This window comes from Schistocerca piceifrons, chromosome 1 (genome assembly GCF_021461385.2).
Source record: "Schistocerca piceifrons isolate TAMUIC-IGC-003096 chromosome 1, iqSchPice1.1, whole genome shotgun sequence".
Taxonomy (NCBI): Eukaryota; Metazoa; Arthropoda; class Insecta; order Orthoptera; family Acrididae; genus Schistocerca; species Schistocerca piceifrons.
Genome location: NC_060138.1, coordinates 389,154,919 through 389,177,159, shown reverse-complemented (window position 1 = coordinate 389,177,159; position 22,241 = coordinate 389,154,919). Strand labels below are relative to the sequence as shown.

The following is a 22,241-nucleotide window of genomic DNA, read 5'->3' as shown; positions in this document are numbered from 1 at the left end:
CGACAGCGGCAGGATCGTGGCCTATCCAGAATGCGGCTTATCACTCCGTGATATGCTGTCCGCGCTGGTGACACTATAGAATCATAGCTTCAGAGGGCCGTACTCAACGCTGTGGAAGATATCAGTGACCCAACTCCTCCCGAGTAGACAGACATGTTGTGCGGAACGCACAGCTACGTCACATAGCTTGACTCAGGAAATGGCCTTGTCTGTAGCAAGACAGGTGTCCACAAGGAGAGCGCGACGACCCGCGCAACGCCACGGACTGTCAGTACGGAGATTGCTGTTGCGGCTTCCCTTCAGGACGTTCATCCTGAGGACAGCGCTGGACACGGGAGCGGCACTGCGTCGCCCTTTTGGACGAGTCCCAGTTCTGCGTACAGCACCACAGTGAACGTATCATGTGTGGAGGTTTCGGAAGAAAGCGAGCGGTGCCAGATTGCGTTCGTCATTGTCATATTGGCCCAGCACCTGGCGTGCACATTGAGTACACAAAAAGATCAATCTTGGTTCGCACAGCTGGAAGATGGCGATATCTGTTATACTTAACAACGCGAAGTTTCGTTTGCTACACGTCCAGCCCAATTCATTGAATATGGAACTTCTGAAACCTGTAATACCTGTATTATTTAACATACCCCATCAGCCACCACACCTGTAGCTGAAGGGAAAACCGACAGACGTCGAAATGAAACGTCAAAAAAGCAATAAAAATCTTTCGCAACAGGGAAGCAACCAATTCCGTAACTGTTACTTCACGTTAGCCACGAACGGCGACAATCTCCTACATATCTGCTTTCGCAACAAAAGTAATTACATGCATAAGAAAATTCGTCTATCAGAAAGTCGAGTGAACTATAGGAATGGGTGAACCGTTAGATTCTATTTTTTCTTTTTTTTATGTGTCAAGGTAAGTGCCTATCACAATTAGAGACCACAATAGAAATATACGTTGTGCATTCGCGAAATATATTCTTGTTTTACCTTGCTATCAGCTAAGTAAGCTGCAGTTCTGCACGTATTCGAAAGCAATAATATTATCTTGGAACTCTTCCATTCGGTCCGTGTCTGCACAGAAAAACAGTAATATCTGAAATTGAGTCCGCCTTGATGCAAAACACCTTGTTATTCGTTTATTTCTTTATTATCCCATACTAGTTTCGGCGACAAATATCACCATCACCAGTGGGGTTTTTTAATCTAAAACATGCAGAAAATGGCATGGTTGTACAAATACAGTAAAACATTATTACATTTTTACAACTCATCTTTTGAAATATAGTTTTCTATTGATACTTTCATACTACCTTATTTATTGTATGTTACAGCATGTTTTAAGCAATTATTGGCGCTGTTTGCGACATATTTTCTGTGCGATATGGTTGCAGATGACATGATGTTCTCTAAGTAAAAAGACGGCTACAGAAAGAAAGCGCACAGAAAATATGTCGCAAACAGCGCCAACAATTGCTTAAAACATACTGTAACATACAATAAATAAGGTAGTATGAAAGTATCAATAGAAAACTATATTTCAAAAGACGAACTGTAAAAATGTAATAAAGTTTTACTGTGTTTGTACAACCATGCCATTTTATGCATGTTTTAGATTAAAGAACCCCACTGATGATGGCGATATTTGTCGCCGAAACTAGTTTGGGGATAATAAAGAAATAAACGAATAACAAGGTGTTTTCCATCAAGGCGGACTCAATTTCAGATATTACTGTATTCGAAAGCATTACTTCAGCAATAAGCTATACATTGTGTCACTGAATGAGTAAAATTCGGATTCTTTTATACATATTTCACGATAATTCATGTTCCTTTGTAACTTAGTAATGCATTGAAAGCAAAAATATAAAATTATTTCGTTACTTAGGTAGAAAAATAAATAAAACTTTCATTATCCTAACCACCCATGTCACTGCTTTCTCACTACTTGGAGTGGTTGAACCGCTCAAACTATCCAACAGTAACAACTTCCACACCAGAGTGTGTCGCGACTGTTACGTTAGACTGTGACTATAGTTTACCGTTCGATTATTCATTTATTGGTGACTAGTATTTTTATTTTTGTCTGTCTGAATTTTTTTCTTTCTTTCTCTGTTGATGGTCGGTAAAGTGCGATTACGAAAACGTTATTAAAGTCTGAATGATGAAACCGCACAAGCGTCGAATTATGTCGGACGAATGAAATGATAAACGCGTTTTGACATTTACGGTAAAGTTCGTGTCACAGAGTGTATAGCATTTTCTAAGAGTATTTATTGCTACATACTCCGCAGATTTTTGCTCGCCATAATCGCCCACTCCCACGTACCGCGACCAATCTCCCTTACTAATAACATGTGACCAAGGGCTACCTACCGACAGAACGACGAGTGGGTTACAGTGAGGTTGTCTTGGAGAAAAGTCTGCCAGTACGTACACTCGCAAGCATTTTATATATAGATATAGGTTATCAAACGCAAAGGCTGGCGAGTGATGCCGTGCCAGTCTCAGAAACCCATGACCAGGTGTTTTCGAAGAGCGAGAGACCTGGAGAACATGCTGTCCAGGGCAACATTCAGATACCCTCTGTACCGGAGCAGGTCAGGACAGAACGAGCAACACAGAGTCTTACACAACCACCGACCTCAACACGGCAGACATATGATGGCTACCGATATATATAGCGCGACTCCTCATATGCCAGCGAGAAAAAAAATGTCGCTCACAAAATTTCGTCCGGAGAGTACAACCGGCAGAAAAAGGGCGTTAGCGAGTGGCAATCTGGCAACACCGTAATCACATGTATGGTAACTACCACTCTTAGCACACAGTAGTTGCGCTGTACAGTTGGTGCACCGGTTAGAGTTTGAGGTTAGCATGCAGGAGGTCGAGGGTTCAATCCTGGGAGGTGACGCATTTTTTTTATTTGCCAATTTCATTCTGACATTTCATATTGTAATACACACCGTTTCCTATGTCACATGTATCCTAAATTTACAACATTCTGTAACGCTGAACACAACAAACAAGTGGTTAGACAAATAAGAAATAGTTGAAACAGACGACCTGTCATAGGGCAGAATAACTATTAAAACAGTATCAATTTCGAGATGCTAAAGATGATAGCAAAGTACAATAACACAACATCTACTTGTCATTTATACCACATGTAATACGAGCGTTCAGATGCCGCACATTAGCAACCAGTGACAATAATAATGTTCATATTAATAACCGCATGACCTTCACAACAGTATGTTGTCCTCAGAAAAACAGATGCTCAAAGCGACTTCCCTGCATATCCAAACATTGCGCAACCTGCCGGGTCATACAGCTCTGTACCCTTCACAGCAAAGCTGTGTCCACAGTAACAAGAGCAGCATGAAAACACGCTACCAATTCTTCCACATTCGTCGGCAGAGTAGAGTGTACACGAGCTCTTTCAGGTGTCCCTACAGGAAGAAATCCAGGGAACTTAGGTCAGGTGAACGCAGTGGCCATACAACTAGACCTCCACGCCCGAGCCATTTCTCTGGAAATGTCCTGTCCAAATACTGTCGCACATTAATTCCAGAGTGTGGAGGTGCACCATCATGTAGGAAGCATATCCTTTGCCGAACATGTAGCGGAACATCTTCCAGCGCATCAGGCAGATAGTTTGAGAGCAACGCATGATACCTGGCGATGGCGATCAGCAGGATGCACGTGTTGCGTGAAAGCATAATGATAGGGGTGCAGCCCGTGCTTGTGAAGCACGTTAACGACCGTGCGTTGCGAGACACGCAGCTGCCCTGCTACGCTGCGTGTACTGCGCTGATGTTCTTGGTGTATGACCTCCAGAATAGCTTCCTCAATAGCTGGAGTACGGCGAGTCCGTGGACGACCTCCGTCACGCGATAGTGGAAGGAGAGAACCTGACTCTCGAAGGCGCAGCTCCAGGTGACGAAACATTTTTATCTGGATGGCGTTGACGATGATGTCTAGCACCAAATTCACGAGCGGCGACACCAGTCCGGTTATAAGATGTACCAAGAAATAGAAACATATATACATATTCATCGTTTGTGAGTGCCATCCTTCTGCCACACTGGTATAGAGGTTTACAATGAGAAAATTCGATACGTGTACACATGTACATTGGAGTCCGTCACGGGCGCGTTATTCCGCTAGCAACTAGTCCCAGTCTGGTGGAGAGCGCATACAGTATAAACATGCCGTCAGTCCTGCGCGCTGTCCCACTTAAGGTGCATTACCCCTCTGACAGATATTGTTCTGCATGATTCATCCCGACACCGCTAATTTTGAAATGTGCAGTTTCGAATTACAAATGGTTCAAATGGCTCTAAGCACAATGGGACTTAACATCTGAGGTCATCAGTCCCCTTTCGAATTACACTGTTTCACACACAGTAATAGACGTGATGTTTTCACAATCTCATCGACAGAATAATAATAATAATGTACTAAACAGATGCTGTTTACAGACTCACTGTTGAAAGACATAATTAGTGGGACCATGGTGATAACACATACAAATAGTAACCGAGTTTGGACATTATTCGCAAAGTACGTTGCTAGTCCTACTGGTAACTTAACGCCCTAATGAAATGTAATGGAGCTGAACGAGGCAAGAATACTAGTTGGTACTAATCTATGGGACCACTGGAGGAGGGGGCAAAGAAAACAGGTTTCGCATCTGGTAGACAAAGTGGTGCGAATAAATTCACGCCCTCGAGGTGAAAACGGCTTCTTTCAAAGCTGACCAATCTTCCATTTCTACGATTGTAATATGTAAGTGCAAATGTTTTCTAGAGGGCCCACTGCAATCGTTGTTGACGATTAAGAGGTCAGACACTGTACCACCTGGAGTACATCTGCCAAATAAAAACACATATGTCTCAACCCAGGATCGAGCCATCGACCTCCTGCATGCTAACCTAAAACTATACCCACTGCACCAACTTCACAGCACAACTGATGTTTGCTAACATACATGTGGTTACAGTGTTGTCAGATTGCCACTCGTTAACGACCTTTTTCTGCCGGTTGTACTCGCCCTCGCCGGACGAAATTCTGTGAGAGACATTTTTTTAACAACACAGAGTTCCGTTCGCTACACATCCAGCCCTACATAACTGCTAAAGGTGAGGATTTTATGCCAATTTTTTGTTATTAAAGGAAAATGACATGCTTCAGTAAGCATCCATATGTTACAAAAGAATAATAAATAAACTGTCCTTTAATCTACAGTTTCATGCAACGTCATTTTTCAGTACGTGCGGACAGTATTCTCATACATCCGATAACGTACCCAGAAGTGTCACTTGCTGGCCGCTTGGTGCGCCGCTATTCCTGTGTGTAACAAAAACCAGACGGAGTGTCCCGACTGTTACGTTACACTGTGCTACAGTGATTTCGGATAAACATTTCTCTTATTCTTAGCGAATATAATCCTCTTCATAATTTAGCACACTTTCGTCAATCACTTCGCTCATTCTTCTTTCGCATTACTGAGTGTGTGAAATCTTATGGGACTTAACTGCTAAGGTCATCAGCCCCAAAGCTTACACACTACTTAACCTAAATTATCCTAAGGACAAACAAACAAACAAACAAACACACACACACACACACACACACACACACACACACACACACACACACACACACACACGCGTGGAAGATTAGATATTGCTCTATTGCTCTTTGCGTAATTTCATTTCCAGACAAAATGTCAAAGGATAAAACTGTGTTCACACACTCTTATGTGGAAACTAGCTCGAAGGAATGAAACACAAGAGGAAAGAGGAGTCCTGCCATATATTCTTCTGATCCGAGCAATGCCTGGTTTCTCGACTAGAGTGTAGTATAAAGTTGAAATGGCAACAGCTCACTTCGAGTTTATGCCCAGCCGTGTTAGAGCTACCATTGTTACCAAAGGTAATAGCTCTGTATACTAAATTTCCCACAGATCACCTTCAAATTTAATAATGTACTCTTCCAACTATACTCTAAATGCACTGTAGGTAAAATGTCGTTATTTGCTATCCTCCCTGGGTCGCAGTTTTAATGGCTGACAGTGCAGGAATAAGAGCTGCACTGACCCGTATCTGTAAAGGACGAGTCGCAGAGCCTTACAGTGCTAACCACCCCATCGACAGGGCGCGCGTTGCTTGCGACGAGGAAAGCCCTCCAGCTGACGCACACCACTTGCGGAAAGTGTTCGTTCAAATCTAGCGCAGTGACGTCCAGCTTAAGAGTGCGATGAAAAAAGAAAGGTGCTGCGCACCAGTACGAATAAGAAGGAGACAAAAGATCCGCTATTTTTCCTACAGGGGACAATTCTCACAAGGGCACCTCACCTACTGCTCCCCTCCAATTTGCTTCATACTTATAGGGTTTGAAGCACACTGCCCGGATGCTGATTTCATAAAACAGTACGACGCAATTCTGATAGAAACTCGAATAAATCCTCTTTTAACATTAGAATATTTCCGATCTCTGTTTCTCATTTCTAACATATTGAGTGATGTGTAGTCTCTAGGATCTAGATTCAGCACCTATTATTTCTGAAATGAATAATTCGATGGTAAATCTACGTATAGAGCTCAGTCGGAAAATGAAAGTACATTCTACACAGGTTGATAAAAACCAACTGAAAGATGCATCTTGTTTTTCACGGTGAGTCAGCGTTCGCGAGAAATCGCAGCTATTCTGTGACTGCCCACCACCTTCCACGCCTATCTATCGACCCATTGCACTCGCATCAAGCCCGCATCTCGTGGTCGTGCGGTAGCGTTCTCACTTCCCACGCCCGGGTTCCCGGGTTCGATTCCCGGCGGGGTCAGGGATTTTCTCTGCCTCGTGATGGCTGGGTGTTGTGTGCTGTCCTTAGGTTAGTGAGGTTTAAGTAGTTCTAAGTTCTAGGGGACTGATGACCATAGATGTTAAGTCCCATAGTGCTCTGAGCCATTTGAGCCACTCGCATCAAACGTTAGTTGCGTGGAGGGGATCGTGACGTGCAGCTCATACTGGTTGAAGACCCAATTATCGATATGTCTCCCAGTGAAAGTGATGTTGTTGATAAGACCACTGTTCACAGAGCAATGTTGATCAGTTTGCTATCTGAACACAGGATTATGTTACAAAAATCTAAAATACCGAAGGTAGTGCCAGAAAAGAAGACCGGGTGAAATACTATTGCTCAGGGATACTACTACAGAACTGGAAAACAGTAGTGTTGCACAGCTTAATAAACTCTTCAGTAACATGAAGAGTCAGTCCGCAGCTCGTGGTCGTGCGGTAGCGTTCTCGCTTCCCACGCCCGGGTTCCCGTTTCTATTCCCGGCGGGGTCAGGGATTTTCTCTGCCTCGTGATGACTGGGTGTTGTGTGATGTCCTTAGGTTAGTTAGGTTTAAGTAGTTCTAAGTTCTAGGGGACTGATGACCATAGATGTTAAGTCCCATAATGCTCAGAGCCATTTGAACCATTTTGAAGAGTCAAATAAAAAAGAAAATCGACCCGACGAAAACAGAAATAAACCAAATAAATTTATAAACACTGAGAAAAGCGTTTACTGGTATTGCCCTCCCAGGAAGACAATACTGTTTTTAGAAAGATTTCAGGAGCTATTACGGTTGGTGTCAAGCACGTATTAAATGCTGCTCAAGACTGCGATAAAAATGAAGATCAGAGGGAAACGTCAATACGTAGGTACGTGGCCAGTTGTTGCTCCTGCAACAACAACACTGGCACCCTCAAGATATATTCTACCTGGAGTGAAAGCCCTTGCTGCATACGAAAGTGGAGAAACAGGTAACTTGTCTTTACCCCTACTTCAGAGATTTGTGTTTTTCCTTCACACAGAGAGGGAAAAGAAAAAGCTAGAAAAAATTGCACAGGACAAATCTTCTCAAACTAATTATTAGTGTGAGACGTAAACATCGTGTTGTTACTCTTTCGTATTACCATATCCTTTCCATTTCTTTCTTTATTGTCTAAAATAAGTATCTAAACATACTACTTTACATTTTTCCTTGCTTTTTTTTGTAATTAAGTGACTTACTTATAACTACATTGCTTACAAGTTACTTATATGGCACACAATTAACCCAATAAAAAAAACCTTAAAAAATCAGAGCTTCTGTTCACCACGAACCTTGCTTCCACTGCTTTACAGCTGTCTGTCGGTAGACTCGTCTTCATCAGAACTTTCACTTTCCTGTCCTCCAAATGATACTGAAATTGATCATTCAAGTGCTTAGACATGCTGTGAAGTACACCACACGTTACTATTAGTTTGTGGACCCTCTCCAAAGAAACTCTTACTCAGTCGCCGATGATTGAAAACAGTTTCTTCAGTTGACCAAAGGCTCTCTCCACTATTGCTCTTTCTCTGGCATGGACCAAATTCAATCGACGCTGATCGGCATTTCGCGCTGGTTTAATTTCTTGCTTGCTTAAAATGAGAGACTAACCATGGAAATATTCGATACCCTAAATCACCAAGTAAGTGTGCAGGCATCCCAGTTGTACCCCGAAATTTTATTTCTAATTGGGCTACGCCTCCATATTACAGCACCACGCACTCTACCAGGTCGTTCTGCACTTAAGGTACTGCATTTCTCACCAGCATAACCTTTGCGATTCAAGTGTTCATCGTCTTGTAATGCTGGCTTTATAATTTCTATTTGGGTGCAATCAAATGCCCCTTTAACAGTTGGCAGTCGAAATATTTTTTGCCGTTCTAGCTTAGCTGTATTAGTTTCCTGTATTTTAGACGGAAATCTAATCCAGTCGTGAGCTGTTAAAAGGAAACTATCTGATCCATAACATCGTTTACTGTTTTACATGCTCCAAAATCCTCGGTCACACCAGTCTGGAATCCAGGATCGCCCACACAACGAAGAAGTATGTCCATCCGTTTTCGTGAAGTCAAGGCTCCTCCACGTATTTCATCACGTACAGGTATTAATTAATTCCACAGTTAAAAAGTCCACGTTTTCAGTTTTAAATCGTAACAGCTCTTTACATCTACTAACATCCCTTCGAATCGATAACTTTTCTCATGTGTTACCGGCAGGAACGTTACCATGACGCAGGCTGACGGACTGTGTTCAAGAATTAGCATGCCCCACCACCGTCTTACGAACAACCTGGATGTACCTTAGTGTGAAAAATAGATTCTGCTCTTTGTTTACAGCTTACATGCATCCCGTTCGGTAAAGCCAAGATACATCTTGGCATCTTAGAACCTAAAAGTTTATTCACATACAACTTGGATAAGTCTTATAATTGTGCAAGACTTGGCTACAACTCGTTTTTATTCACATGACTCACTGTCAGCGATAGCTGAGAGTTTAGGGTGAAAATCTTGTAAATGTGAAGTTGGTGGTTCCAATCTCGTCAGCAGCAATTTATTTTTAAGCTTATTTAAATTCTGTATTTATCAACAAATAGAAATGACAATTAACAAATATTAAATTACAATTTTTTACAAAAATAATATCCTATTTTTACTTACTAATCGTTAGAAAATGAGAGTATTGACAATAAACTAAAATTTCCTAAACATGTGGAAAATCAAATAGAAAATGAAGTACTCGTTTGTTTCTACATACTGAACAGTATCACTTATGTAGAATTTTTTTTATTTAACCATAAACGCACTTCTCATGTATGAATGAAAAGATGGTATTTTTTATTTAAAAAGTTATGATTTAATATTTGCTTAACATTTGTAATTAATGATGAATATAGAATTTAAATAAAAGCGAAATTGGTCTGCGGCTAACGAGAATCGAACCAGAGATTTCATAGCGAAATTAAGCTGCAGCTAAGGAGAATGGAACCAGAGATTTCATTATTACGAAACTTGTATCCTGCACCCTCTGCTTCTGGCGTCTATTTTGCAAAGTTAAATGTTTTGTACTTCACCGCATTCGAAAATCTTACTTTCAAAGACGTCGTTTTAAAGTTCCTTTTTTGAAGATTGTACTGTAAGCCTTAGGAATTTGATTTCCTGGCACTGAATTCCAAATGCTGCATCCGGAAGATCCAAGAGCGCCAGTCCGTCAGCAGAAATCGCACGGATTCTCGGAAAATGAGACACTTACACTATCATTGATCACCACCGAGGAAAAAAGGCATTCTTGGATATGTGAAGGGCCCACTAAAAGTATCATAAGTGAATGTAGGCGCCAACACACAGGGGAAACCCGATTCTGTATCTCGAAACGCTGCGAGGAACACATCTGGCGCACGCACAGATAAATCAGTACTGATAATACAAAATTGTTCTGGCCGACAAACCATAATAAAGGAATCTATAGAAATAAGGATAGAAGAGAATATTGTCGATAGGGACGAAGGTTGTCAACTACGGCGTGGAATCGCGCGTTAGCGGGCTGAACACCGAGAAGGCGGCCAGCAGGGGACAGGACGCGGGGCGGGTGAAGCATGCTAACTCGGAAATTCGGAAGCAGCTTCCGGTCGAGCAATCCGCCCTCCTACTCACTGCATCCGCCGACATCAGAAGACCACTTCGCCTACAGTCATATCAGCAATATTTCGACATTTCTTTGGAAGGTGTTGACTATGACACTCGTCGAACCGTCGCGGTGTCTCAGCGTTGTAATACGACTGGAAAATCAAGACATTTTCATCATTTAGTTTCCTGTCAGTGTATTAGACTGGCATTTACTCCAACGAAATTAGGCCAGTACAGGGAAAGTGTATGTGTACTAGCAGACAAACTAGCAAAAAGGTCTACGGGGCGCCGGCCGGTGTGGCCGTGCGGTTTAGACGCTACAGTCTGGAACCGCGTGACCGCTAGGTCGCAGGTTCGAATCCTGCCTCGGGCATGGATGTGTGTGATGTCCTTACGTTAGTTAGGTTTAATTAGTTCTAAGTTCTAGGCGACTGATGACCTCAGAAGTTAAGTCGCATAGTGCTCAGGACCATTTGAACCATTTGGTCTACGGGGCATCATGTCCTTCAGACTTCTAGCTATGCTACAGAAGATGTGAAAAATGAGTTGACATGAACTGTGTATCCCATTACTGTTGGAGTAGTATGTAAACGTGTGAGTGCTCATAAAGTGTTGTGCGAGGGTCATCTGTAAATGTTTATGAAACGAATTTGGTGGTTTTTGGCCTAATGAACTTACGGAGTTGAGTGATGAAGTAATAGTTGTAATAGTTTACCTACAGAAAGTTCATCGATTTTCACCGTATGTTTTGATTGGTTTGATAGGTTGTTCAAATGGCTCCGAGCACTATGGGACTTAACATCTGAGGTCATCAGTCCCCTTGATAGGTTGTCCCAAGTGTTATCTGATTCGTGTGTTGAGAGTGTACTTTGGAGTGACTTTTATTAACTCGTAATGCTTCGTTGCAAACAGTCTGCGGTCCTTTCAAGTGTGTTTCGACGGTCATTGACCACGCTTCCGAACCATACGTGATGGCCAGAAGTACGCCTGCACCTCCAGATAGTCAATTTCAAGTTGTTGATAAAGCGTTACTCCTGAAGATGGGGTACAACTGGTAATGTAGGTCCCAACCCTTATTGGCCATGCTTATGTGCCACCTCCGATTCAATCTCTTGGGTGCGGTAAGACCAAGGTAACGGCCTGGGTCACACTATGTGAAGTCTATGCCACCAACGGTGAGTTGTTAGTTTGAGATTGGTGGTGAATGTAATTGTCTGGGTCTTCTTAGGAGTGCTTTTCACCTTCCAGACAGTGTACCACTGCCTGATTTTGTCCAGATGTCTCTGTAGATAAAGTTTAGGTTGTGTCCGTCTTTGAGTAGCACAGTGTCATCAGTACACAGTGTGATTTCCCTTCCCGCCTGCTTGGGAATGTCGTTGGTGTACACTGAACACTGCACAGGTCCCAGAACAGAGCCCTGCAGGACTCCAGCCAACACTGGCTTTAAACTGCTGCAAAGATTGCCATTTCTGACGAAAAACTTCCTGCCCCCTTCCTTCCTCTCTCCCACAGAACGAATCAACCATTCTGAGCATAGCTGATGCGAATCATTTTTCCTGTTCTCTATTTCTAGGAGTCAAGTGGGCTGTTCGAGATCCAGCCCTTTGGAGAGTCGTGGTTCTATTCAGCCGAGCTGTTAATGGGGCAGATAGGGGATCCCAACTGGAAGCCGGCCGGTGTGGCCGTGCGGTTCTAGGCGCTTCAGTCTGGAACCGCGTGACCGCTACGGTCGCAGGTTCGAATCCTGCCTCGGGCGTGGATGTTTGTGATGTCCTTAGGTTAGTTAGGTTTAAGTAGTTCTAAGTTCTAGGGGACTGATGACCACAGATGTTAAGTCCCATAGTGCTCAGAGCCATTTGAACCAATTGGAAATAAACGAAAGGGCTTACCATATCTGGCATACGCCCTGCAACCAAGGGAAACCTCCCGAAAACCTTGCTCGGGACTAGGGGATAGGAACCATATTAATTTATTTCTGGGGCAACATCCTTTGATGAGAACATTGTCCCAGCCAAAAATTGATATGTTGTGTATGTGTGAAGTAAGTATATGTTGAATAAATGCTCATGGATTACTGGAGGAAGTGAAGTGTTGATCACACAAAACATGCACTATGAATAGCATATCACCAGTATGCGCCTGAGAACGATGGCAACTGCCGTGGAATGCGGTACCTGCTGTCGCGGGATGGGATGCCAGCGGCCGAAGACGCGCACGCGCGCCAGGTCTCCTGTGAAGTAGGTGAGTCCCGCCTCCAGCTCGTGCAGCACGGCATCAGCCAGCGCAGGTGTCAGCAGCCGCGTGTAGTCCACATCCAGGCCCTCCGCAGTCACCTTGCGCCACGAGGGCCGCGCACCGGCCAGCTGCTCCAACTCCCTGCCGACAACATCAACAGGCAGTAAGGCGTCAGCGCTCACTCGCTTAACACAGCTCTACATCACTCAACACAGGAAAGCCCATTGGACCTGACGGGATACCAGTTAGATTCTACACAGAGTACGCGAAAGAACTTGCCCCCCTTCTAACAGCCGTGTACCGCAAGTCTATAGAGGAACGGAAGGTTCCAAATGATTGGAAAAGAGCACCGGTAGTTCCAGTTTTCAAGAAGGGTCGTCGAACAGATGCGCAAAACCATAGGCCTATATCTCTGACATCGATCTGTTGTAGAATTTTAGAACATGTTTTTTTGCTCGCGATTTGTCATTTCTGGAAACCCAGAATCTACTATGTAGGAATCAACAGGGATTCCGGACAGAGCGATCGTGTGAGACCCAACTCGCTTTATTTGTTTATGAGACCCAGAAAATATTAGATACAGGCTCCCAGGTAGATGCCATTTTCCTTGACTTCCAAGACGGCGCTCGATACGGTTCCGCACTGTCGCCTGATAACCTAAGTAAGAGCCTACGGAATATCAGACCAGCTGTGTGGCTGGATTGAAGAGTTTTTAGCAAACAGAACGCAGCATGTTATTCTTAATGAAGAGACGTCTACAGACGTTAAAGTAACCTCTGGCGTACCACAGGGGAGTGTTATGGGACCATTGCTTTTCAGAATATATATGTAAATAACCTAGTAGATAGTGTAAGTTCCATGCGGCTTTTCGCGGATGATACTGTAGTATACAGAGAAGTTGCAGCATTAGAAAATTGCAGCGAAATGCAGGAAGATCTGCAGTGGATAGGCACTTGGTGCAGGGAGTGGCAACTGACCCTTAACATAGACAAATGTAATGTATTGCGAATACATAGAAAGAAGGATCCTTTATTGTATGATTATATGATAGCGGAACAAACACTGGTAGCAGTTACTTCTGTAAAATATCTGGGAGTATGCGTACGGAACGATTTGAAGTGGAATGATAATTTAAAATTAATTGTTTGTAAGGCGGGTGCTAGGTTGAGATTCATTGGGAGAGTCCTTAGAAAATGTAGTCCATCAACAAAGGAGGTGGCTTACAAAACACTCGTTCGACCTATACTTGAGTATTGCTCATCAGTGTGCGATCCGTACCAGGTCGGGTTGACGGAGGAGATAGAGAAGTTGCAAAGAAGAGCGCCACGTTTCGTCACAGGGTTATTTGGTAAGCGTGATAGCGTTACGGATATGTTTAGCCAACTCAAGTGGCAGACTCTGCAAGAGAGGCGCTCTGCATCGTGGTGTAGGTTGCTGTCCAGGTTTCGAGAGGGTGCGTTTCTAGATGAGGTATCGAATATATTGCTTGCCCCTACTTATACGTCCCGAGGAGATCACGAATGTAAAATTAGAGAGATTCGAGCGCGCACGGAGGTTTTCTGGCATTCGTTCTTCCCGCGAACCATACGCGACTGGAACAGGAAAGGGAGGTAATGATAGTGGCACGTAAAGTGCCCTCGGCCACACACCGTTGGGTGGCTTGCGGAGTGTAAATGCAAATGTAGATGTAGATCTACATAGATACTCTCCGTAAGGTGAGTGGCGGAGGATACTCTGTACCACTATTTGTCATTTCCTCTCCTGCTCCATTCGAGGGGGAAAAACGACTGTATGCCACTCTGATTTCTCGTATACTCGTTCGATACTCAGCTTCAAATGCCGGTTCTCTAAATTCTCGCAATAGTGTTTCCCAAAAGGAACGCCGCCTTCCCTCCAGGGATTCCCATTTAAGTTCCCGAAGCATCTCCGTAACATTTACGTTTTGTTCGAATCTACCAGTAACAAATTTAGCAGCCCTCCTCTGAACTGCTTCGATGTCTTCCTCCAATCCGACCCGGTACGGGTACCAAACACTCGAGCAGTACTCAAGAATAGGTCGCACCAGCATACTCCTTTACAGATGAACCACTCTTTCCTAAAATTCTCCCAATACACCGAAGTCGACCATTTGCCTTCCCTACCACAGTTTTCACATGCTCGTTCCACCTCGTGTCACTCGCAACGTTACGCCCTGATATGGAAATGGCTTGGCTGTGTCAAGCTGGACACTAGTAATACTGTATCCGAACCTTGCAGTTTTGTTCTTCCTACTCATATGCATTAAATTATATTTTTCCACATTTAAGTTTAGCTAACATTCGTCACACCGATTGGAAATTTTGTCTAGGTCGTCTTGTATCTTCCTACAGTCACTCAACTTCGACACATTACTGTACACCACACCATCATCAGCAAACAACCGCAGACTGCTGCCCACCCTGTCTGTCAAATCATTTATGTATATAGAGAACAACAGTGGTCCTACCACACTTCCATCTGGCACTCCTGACGATATCTTTGCTTCTGATGAACACTCGCCATGGATGGCACACTGCACACTGGATTCTATTATTTAAGTCTTCCAGCCACTCACATATCTGTGAACTTATTCCATATGCTCGTACCTTCGTTAACAGCCTGCAATGGGGCACAGTGTCAAATGCTTTCCGGAAACCTAAAAATATGGAATCTGCCTGTTGCTCTTCTTCCATAGTTCTCAGTATATCATGTGAGAAGAGTGAGTTTCGTACGAGCGATGCTTTCTAAAACCTTGCTGATTCGTGGACATAAGCCTCTTAGCCTCAAGAAAATTTATTATATTCGAACTGAGAATGTGTTTAAGGATTCTGCAGCAAACTTAAGTAAGGGATATTGGTACATGTAATTTTTCGGGTCCGTTCTTTTACTTTTCCTAAATACTGGAGTCACCTGCGCTTTTTTGCAGTCGCTTCGGACTTTGTGCTGAGCAAGAAATTCAAGATAAATGCAAGCTAGGTAAGCGGCTAATGCCGTAGAGCATTCTTTGTAAAATCCGGACCTGGTGATTTCTATGTTTTCAAATCTTTCAGTTGCTTCTCCACGCCAGGTATGCTTATTATACGTCGTCCATACGGGAGTTCGTCCGATGCTCAAATGACGGTATGTTTGTTCGGTTCTCCCGCGTGAACGATTTCTTGAACGTGAAACTTAAAACGTCGGCTTCCGCTTTACTGGTCAACAAGGAACTGAATGGAAGCCTTAGACCCGCTTAGCGATTTTCTCGGGTTCTATGCCAGAACTTTTGCTAAGGTGTGACGGTGGTAGCTGTTGTATGCTTCGAGCATAGATCTTTTCACAGATGTATGAGTCTCAACTAACCTTTACTTGTCGTCGTTTGTGCGTCCCCTTTTGAAACTAGAGTGCAACAGCTCTGCTTCCTCAGCATCTAACAAATTCCGTTACTAAATTATTGTGGCTCTTTCCATCCTTTATCCACTTACTAGGAACATAACTGTCCAGACCACGATTTACAATATGCTTAAACTTTTCCCATTATTTCTCTACATCTGTCTTGCTTGAACTCAATGATGTCAATTTACTGTGTAAATGAGATGTTAACAACTGCTTATCTTCCATATCTAGCAGAAATAATCTCCGAGCCTTCTTGACTGATCTATTAACTTTTATAATCATAGTTGCTATAATGACATGATCGCTAAACCCCAGTTCTATACTGACATTGTAGATAAGGGCTGGCCTACTTGTTTGTAAAGATGCCGGCCAAGGTCACTGCATGAACAGAAAAAGTTGCTGCAACGCAAACGGACGATAGAGGCCCATTCCGCGTAGATAACGAGGGTATTGGTCAAGACAAACACACAGCGAGGCGTGTCAGCCGGCTGCCGCCTGCGCCATCCCAAGAGGGTTGTACGAAACCAAAGGAAAATGAAACTAAGCAAAGTAAATGGCCACCCCGAAGAGCAAAGAATCAATGTAAGGTCAAGACGAGTAGGAGCAACCTGTCTCCAGCCCCGGAGGGCTCTGAAGAAATAAGAATCGGGCCGCGAGAAGAAAGATTTATAGAAGTTCGCGTGACAAGAAAACTAGGGAGTGAAGCAGTCTATATACCAGAAGGCATAGTGACTATCCGAGACGGGATGTGCATAACAAATGTGATGAACACCAGGGAACAAGACGTCCATTTTATTGCGCTGGAGGGATTAGTGGAACGAATTTCGCCACCGAGCAATTGTAAAATCCGACGTGCGCCGTAGGGGAAGAAAGACGGGAGAAAACCACGGCAGAACTTGTTGAAAGAAAACCTGCGTATAGAACAGTTAAACCAAGAAGAGCAAGAAGGCATACAGGAGTTGTGTTTGGCGTATAATGATGTCTTTCATTTACCGGGAGGACGCGCTCACCTACACCACTGTAGTGAAGCACCAGATTTCACGAGTACCTGAAGCAGAAGGCACGGTCATAAATCAGAGGCCTTACCGAATCCCCAAACACAACAGGAAGCACTGAAAAAGGAGACAGATGGCATGCTGGATGACGGCATAATATCACCGAGTACCAGTCCATTTAACTTCCCTCTGTTATTACTACCGAAGAATCTTGATGCCAGCGGCACACAAAAGTGGAGAGTGGTTGTCGATTATCCGAAATTAAATGATATGTCGTTGAATATGGTCTACCCACTATCCAGAATTGATGAAATACTAGATAGCCTAGGGAAGGCAAAGTATTTCTCAAGCCTATATCTTGCGAAAGGATACTATCAAGTCCTGATAGACGAAAGGGATCGAGAAAAGACGGCATTTAGCACACCTACAGGCCATTATGAATATAATAGGATGGCGATGGGCCTGAAGACGGCTCCATCCACATTTCAACAGTTAATGAATGCTGTACTGACGGGTGTACAGAAAAATAAAGTGTTCATTTACCTTGACGACATTGTTGTCGTGGGTGCGTCACTTGAGGGCCAATAATGCGTGAATTGAGGAACTATTTGATCGCTAACGGAAAGCAAATCTAAAATTGCAAGTCGACAAAAGTGAATTCCAAAGGGCGGAAGTAACATTTTTGCGGCACGTTTTGACAGCGGAAGGTCTGAAACCTGATCCCACTGAAGTAGCAGCAATAGAAAAGTATCCGCAGCGACGGACAACTGCTGACTTAAAAAGTTGTCTGGGTATGATCGGATACAATCGAAGATTTTTGAGCAACTTTAGCAAAATTTCTAAACACTTAAACGAACTATTAAAGAAAGGAGTTCTGTATGTTTGGGCGGAAGCACAGGAAGAGGCGTTTCAAACATTGAAAGAGAAGTTAACCAAGCCACCGATACTACAGTATCCAGACTTCACTAAAGAGTTTTAATTAACACCTGTCGCCAGTAAGTACGCGTTAGGGGCATATTTGAGTCAAGGTTCAATGGGAAAGGATTTACCAATTGCATACATATCACATACTCTCAACAAAGCAGAGTTGAATTACAGTACAATAGAGCGATAGTTGCTTGTCATAGTATGGGCAGTCAAATAGTCAAATACTTCCGACCGCATCCCTTTGGAAGGAAGTTCAAGATACTCACGGACCATAAACCACTGATGTGGTTAGGTAGCATTACGGATCCATCGCCAAGATTAATGAAGCTTCGGTTAAAGTTGAAAGAATACGATTACCAAACCATATATAAGGAAGGAAAGCAAAATCGCGTGGCCAACGCACTATCACACATTCGGAGTGTACAAGACGGCGACAAACACACACAGCAGGTTACAAAGAGGGGTACAAATGAGACTGACAGGCACAAAGATAAGCGAGAGGACGTCGCCACTAAGACCGCAATCAAGGAATCGAATAGCGACGAGATAGTGAAGACGGAGGTGACAGATGAGATAGAAGACCCCAAAGAGACAGCTGACGCGACCGAGATAAGCAGAGGCAGTAACACACCCCAGATAAACAAAGATGATGTTCTGAGTGCAGAGGATAAATTGGCATTTCTAAAGAAGATACACATATCTCCCATAGGAGGCCATCATGGAATGGGAAGGACGTATGAACGAATAAAACAGTCCTATACATGGCCGGGTATGAAAGCTGACATAGAGAAGTTCATAAGGCCATGCAAAAGTTGCCAAAAGAACAAGATCACACAAGCTAAGACTAAGCAACCACTAGAGCTAACTCCGACCCCAGAATTTATATTTGAGCGCTGTGATATTAATACAGTAGGTTCATTACCCATTACCCAGTCTGGGCACAAATATATTTTGGCTTTTCAAGACTCTCTCACGAATTTTGTAATAGCCGAACCGATAGCTCGGCAAGACACTGATACGGTTGCACGAAAATTGGTGGAAAGCATTATTTTAAAATTTGGGATCCCGACAGCTCTGTTCAGCGACATGGGAAGCAATTTCATAGGCGACACCATGAAACGAGTCTGCAAATTACTGAGAATAGAGAAAATACATACGACAGCGTACCATCCGCAGTCCAATGGAGCGCTAGAACGTACACACTGTTCCCTGACGGAGATGCTGCGACACTATGTGAACCGGGACCAGGCAGATTGGGACGGATGGGTTGCATTCGCATGTTTTGTGTACAATACTACTACTCCTAGTACCACGGGATACACACCATTCGAATTGTTCTTCGGCAGGAAGTGCAATTTGCCGGGATGGCTACAAAAGAAACCAGCAAACGTAATCTACAATTATGATGATTACGTGACGGAGATTCGACAGTGACTACAAATGTTATACCAAGATGCCCGTGAGGCAACACAAGTGAGCAAAGAAAGAAACAAGAATAACTATGACAAAACACAAAACACGAGGGAATTTAGAAAGACAGATCGTGTATTGCTGTATGACGAGAGCGTGCGACGGGGACGGTCGAAGAAATTAGATAGCCAATGGCGAGGGCCATTTACTGTGGTTGATGTGCAAGAACCTAACGTAGTAATTAGGCTAAAAGGGAAGAAATGTATGAAAGTGCATGCTAATAGGCTGAAGGAATTTTACTGAACGGAAATGTGGACATTCTATTAGAAGACGTGATGTAAAAGGAAGAAGGACCGCAGGTGATAAAGGAGCAGAAGAGTGACAAGTACTTTTCTATTACAGATGCGAAGGATGAAGGCACTGTGGGTGACAGCGATAGTCGGGAGTGTCTTGCAGATCAGCCTCGTGGGACGAGAAGCGCCACCGCAAGATGTAAGAGTGCAAAAATTTCAGTCAGAGCCGGGGATTTACTAAAACAACCAGGGCAGCGCGAGTTTGCACAGCACAACATGGAGAGTGGTGAGCTATTTTAACTTCAAGGAACTGCATGACAAATTTGAGGACACGCAAGTGGTTGCCAATAGAGAGGTAAAACATTGCATGGGTAAGCTGAGTCGGGCAAAGTTAAGCATTGGATAGTGCGCGAATGTACAACAAACGGTGAAACGGCATCTGAGTAAAATTTCTAGATCGAAAGACTTGATTGATCAGCTGGACAGGCATGAACGACCGAGGGTCAAAAGAGGAATGTTAAATTTTATAGGGGATGCAAGTAAGGTATTGTTTGGCATATTAGACGAAGATGCGGCATTCTTCAAAGCCAAAATAGACGTACTCGAGGAACAGCAGAGAGAGCTGTTACGATTGTCCAAAGAACAAGTGACCATTGTGAGAGCGTCACTGACAGGTGTGAATCAAACACTTGACGTGGTAACTAAGAACACTCAGATAATTGCAGAAAGAATAAGAAAACTGAGTATGCATGTAGAGGATTATGAGAATAGCACTAATAGGAAGGTACAACATGCCCTGATTCTCTTAACTATTACAGAGCAAATAATGCTGATTACTGGTATGTTCAATGAAGTCGGGAGGAATACCACTTATTAGTCTCTGCAATAGTGAACGCGTAGAAAAGTCTATTAGGACCACACTTGATTAATCCCGTACAGGTGATCAAGTATTTAGAACTGGTAAAAGAAGATTTAAGAGACAATAAGTTCCCCGTTGAACTCACGAAGGACCAAGGGTATCTGTTACTTCATACAATAGATATAGATGTAGTTCTTGCCGGCACTACGTTAAGTTGTGTGTTAAATGTACCTTTAGTGGATAGTAGCGTATATACGTTATATAGAATATGGCCATTACCCGCGGAGTATGATGATGCAAAGAAATCGTTCGCTTATATAGAGCCTGAGAAAAACTGCTTGCTGACTGATGATGCGAAATAACAGTACGCGCTTCTGTCCCGTGACCAGTTACACTGTAAAACGGTCACGCTGAGAAGTCATATTTGCAAGCAGAGGTTTGTTTTAATCTCCACCTATGACCACGAGCTATGTGAAGCTCGTATGCTGCAGCCTATAAGAGAAGTTCCGAAAGATTGCAATCAAAAGTGTTCAAACGTGTGTGAAATCTTATGGGACTTAACTGCTAAGGTCATCAGTCCCTAAGCTTACACACTACTTAACCTAAATTACCCTAAGGAAAAACACTCACCCATACCCCAGGGAGGACTCGAACCTCCGCCGGGACCAGGTGCACAGTCCACGACTGCAGCGCCCCAGACCGCTCGGCTAATCCTGTGCAGCAATCAAAAGTGTATCATATTGAATGAAAGTATTCGGACGCAGGTACTGTCTCTGGCTGAGCCAGATGCAGCTGCCTGCCCTGTTTCAGAGGATGATTCTCAGCCTTCAAGGTCCGGGCAATCGCAGAGGGTGGGCTTATTGGTAGTTGGGAGCTCCAATGTTAGGCGCGTAATGGGGCCCCTTAGGTATATGGCGGCTAAGGAGGGGAAGAAATCCAGTGTGTACTCCGTGTGCATTTCGGGTGGAGTCATTCCTGATGTGGAAAGGATCCTTCCGGATGCCCTGAAGAGCACAGGGTGCAGCCAGCTGCAGGTGGTGGCACTGATGACGTGTGTCGCTTTGGAATTGAGGAAATTCTCTCTGGATTCCAGCGGCTATCTGATTTGGTGAAGGCTGCCGGTCTTGCTTACGAGATGAAGGCAGAGCTCACCATCTGCAGCATCGTTGACAGAACCGACTGCGGACTTTTGGTGGAGGGTCTGAATCAGAGGCTCAGACGGTTTTGCGACCGTGTTGGCTGCAGATTCCTTGACTTGCGCCATAGGGTGGTGGGGTTTCGGGTTCCGCTGAATAGGTCAGGAGTTCACTACACTCAGCTGGCGGCTACACGGGTAGCGGAGGCTGTGTGGCGTGGACTGGGCGGTTTTTTAGGTTAGAAGGCCTCGGGAAAGTACGGGGTGGGCTGCAATCTCAAAGGGGGCATGGCAAATACAGGACGTGCTTGGATCAAGGAACAGTCGGAATTGTAGTTGTAAATTGTTGTAGTTGTGCTGGGAAAGCCCCTGAGCTTCAAGCGCTAATAGAAATCACAGAAGCTGAAATCGTTATAGGTACAGAAAGCTGGCTAAAGCCTGAAATAAGTTCTGCAGAAATTTTTACGAAGTCTCAGACGGTGTTCAGGAAAGATAGATTAGGCAGAATTGGTG

The 22,241-nt window shown here is 43.9% G+C and overlaps 1 protein-coding gene across 1 annotated transcript in view; it reads right to left on the bottom strand.

The window, feature by feature from the left end:
* LOC124794794 (DNA oxidative demethylase ALKBH2-like) overlaps positions 1 to 22,241 on the bottom strand; it is a 174,281-nt gene that overhangs the window by 47,924 nt on the left and 104,116 nt on the right. The window contains exon 2 of the mRNA XM_047258452.1: positions 12,659 to 12,860. Within this exon, the coding sequence (XP_047114408.1) occupies positions 12,659 to 12,860 (202 nt within the window). The remainder of the gene's footprint in view (positions 1 to 12,658; positions 12,861 to 22,241) is intronic.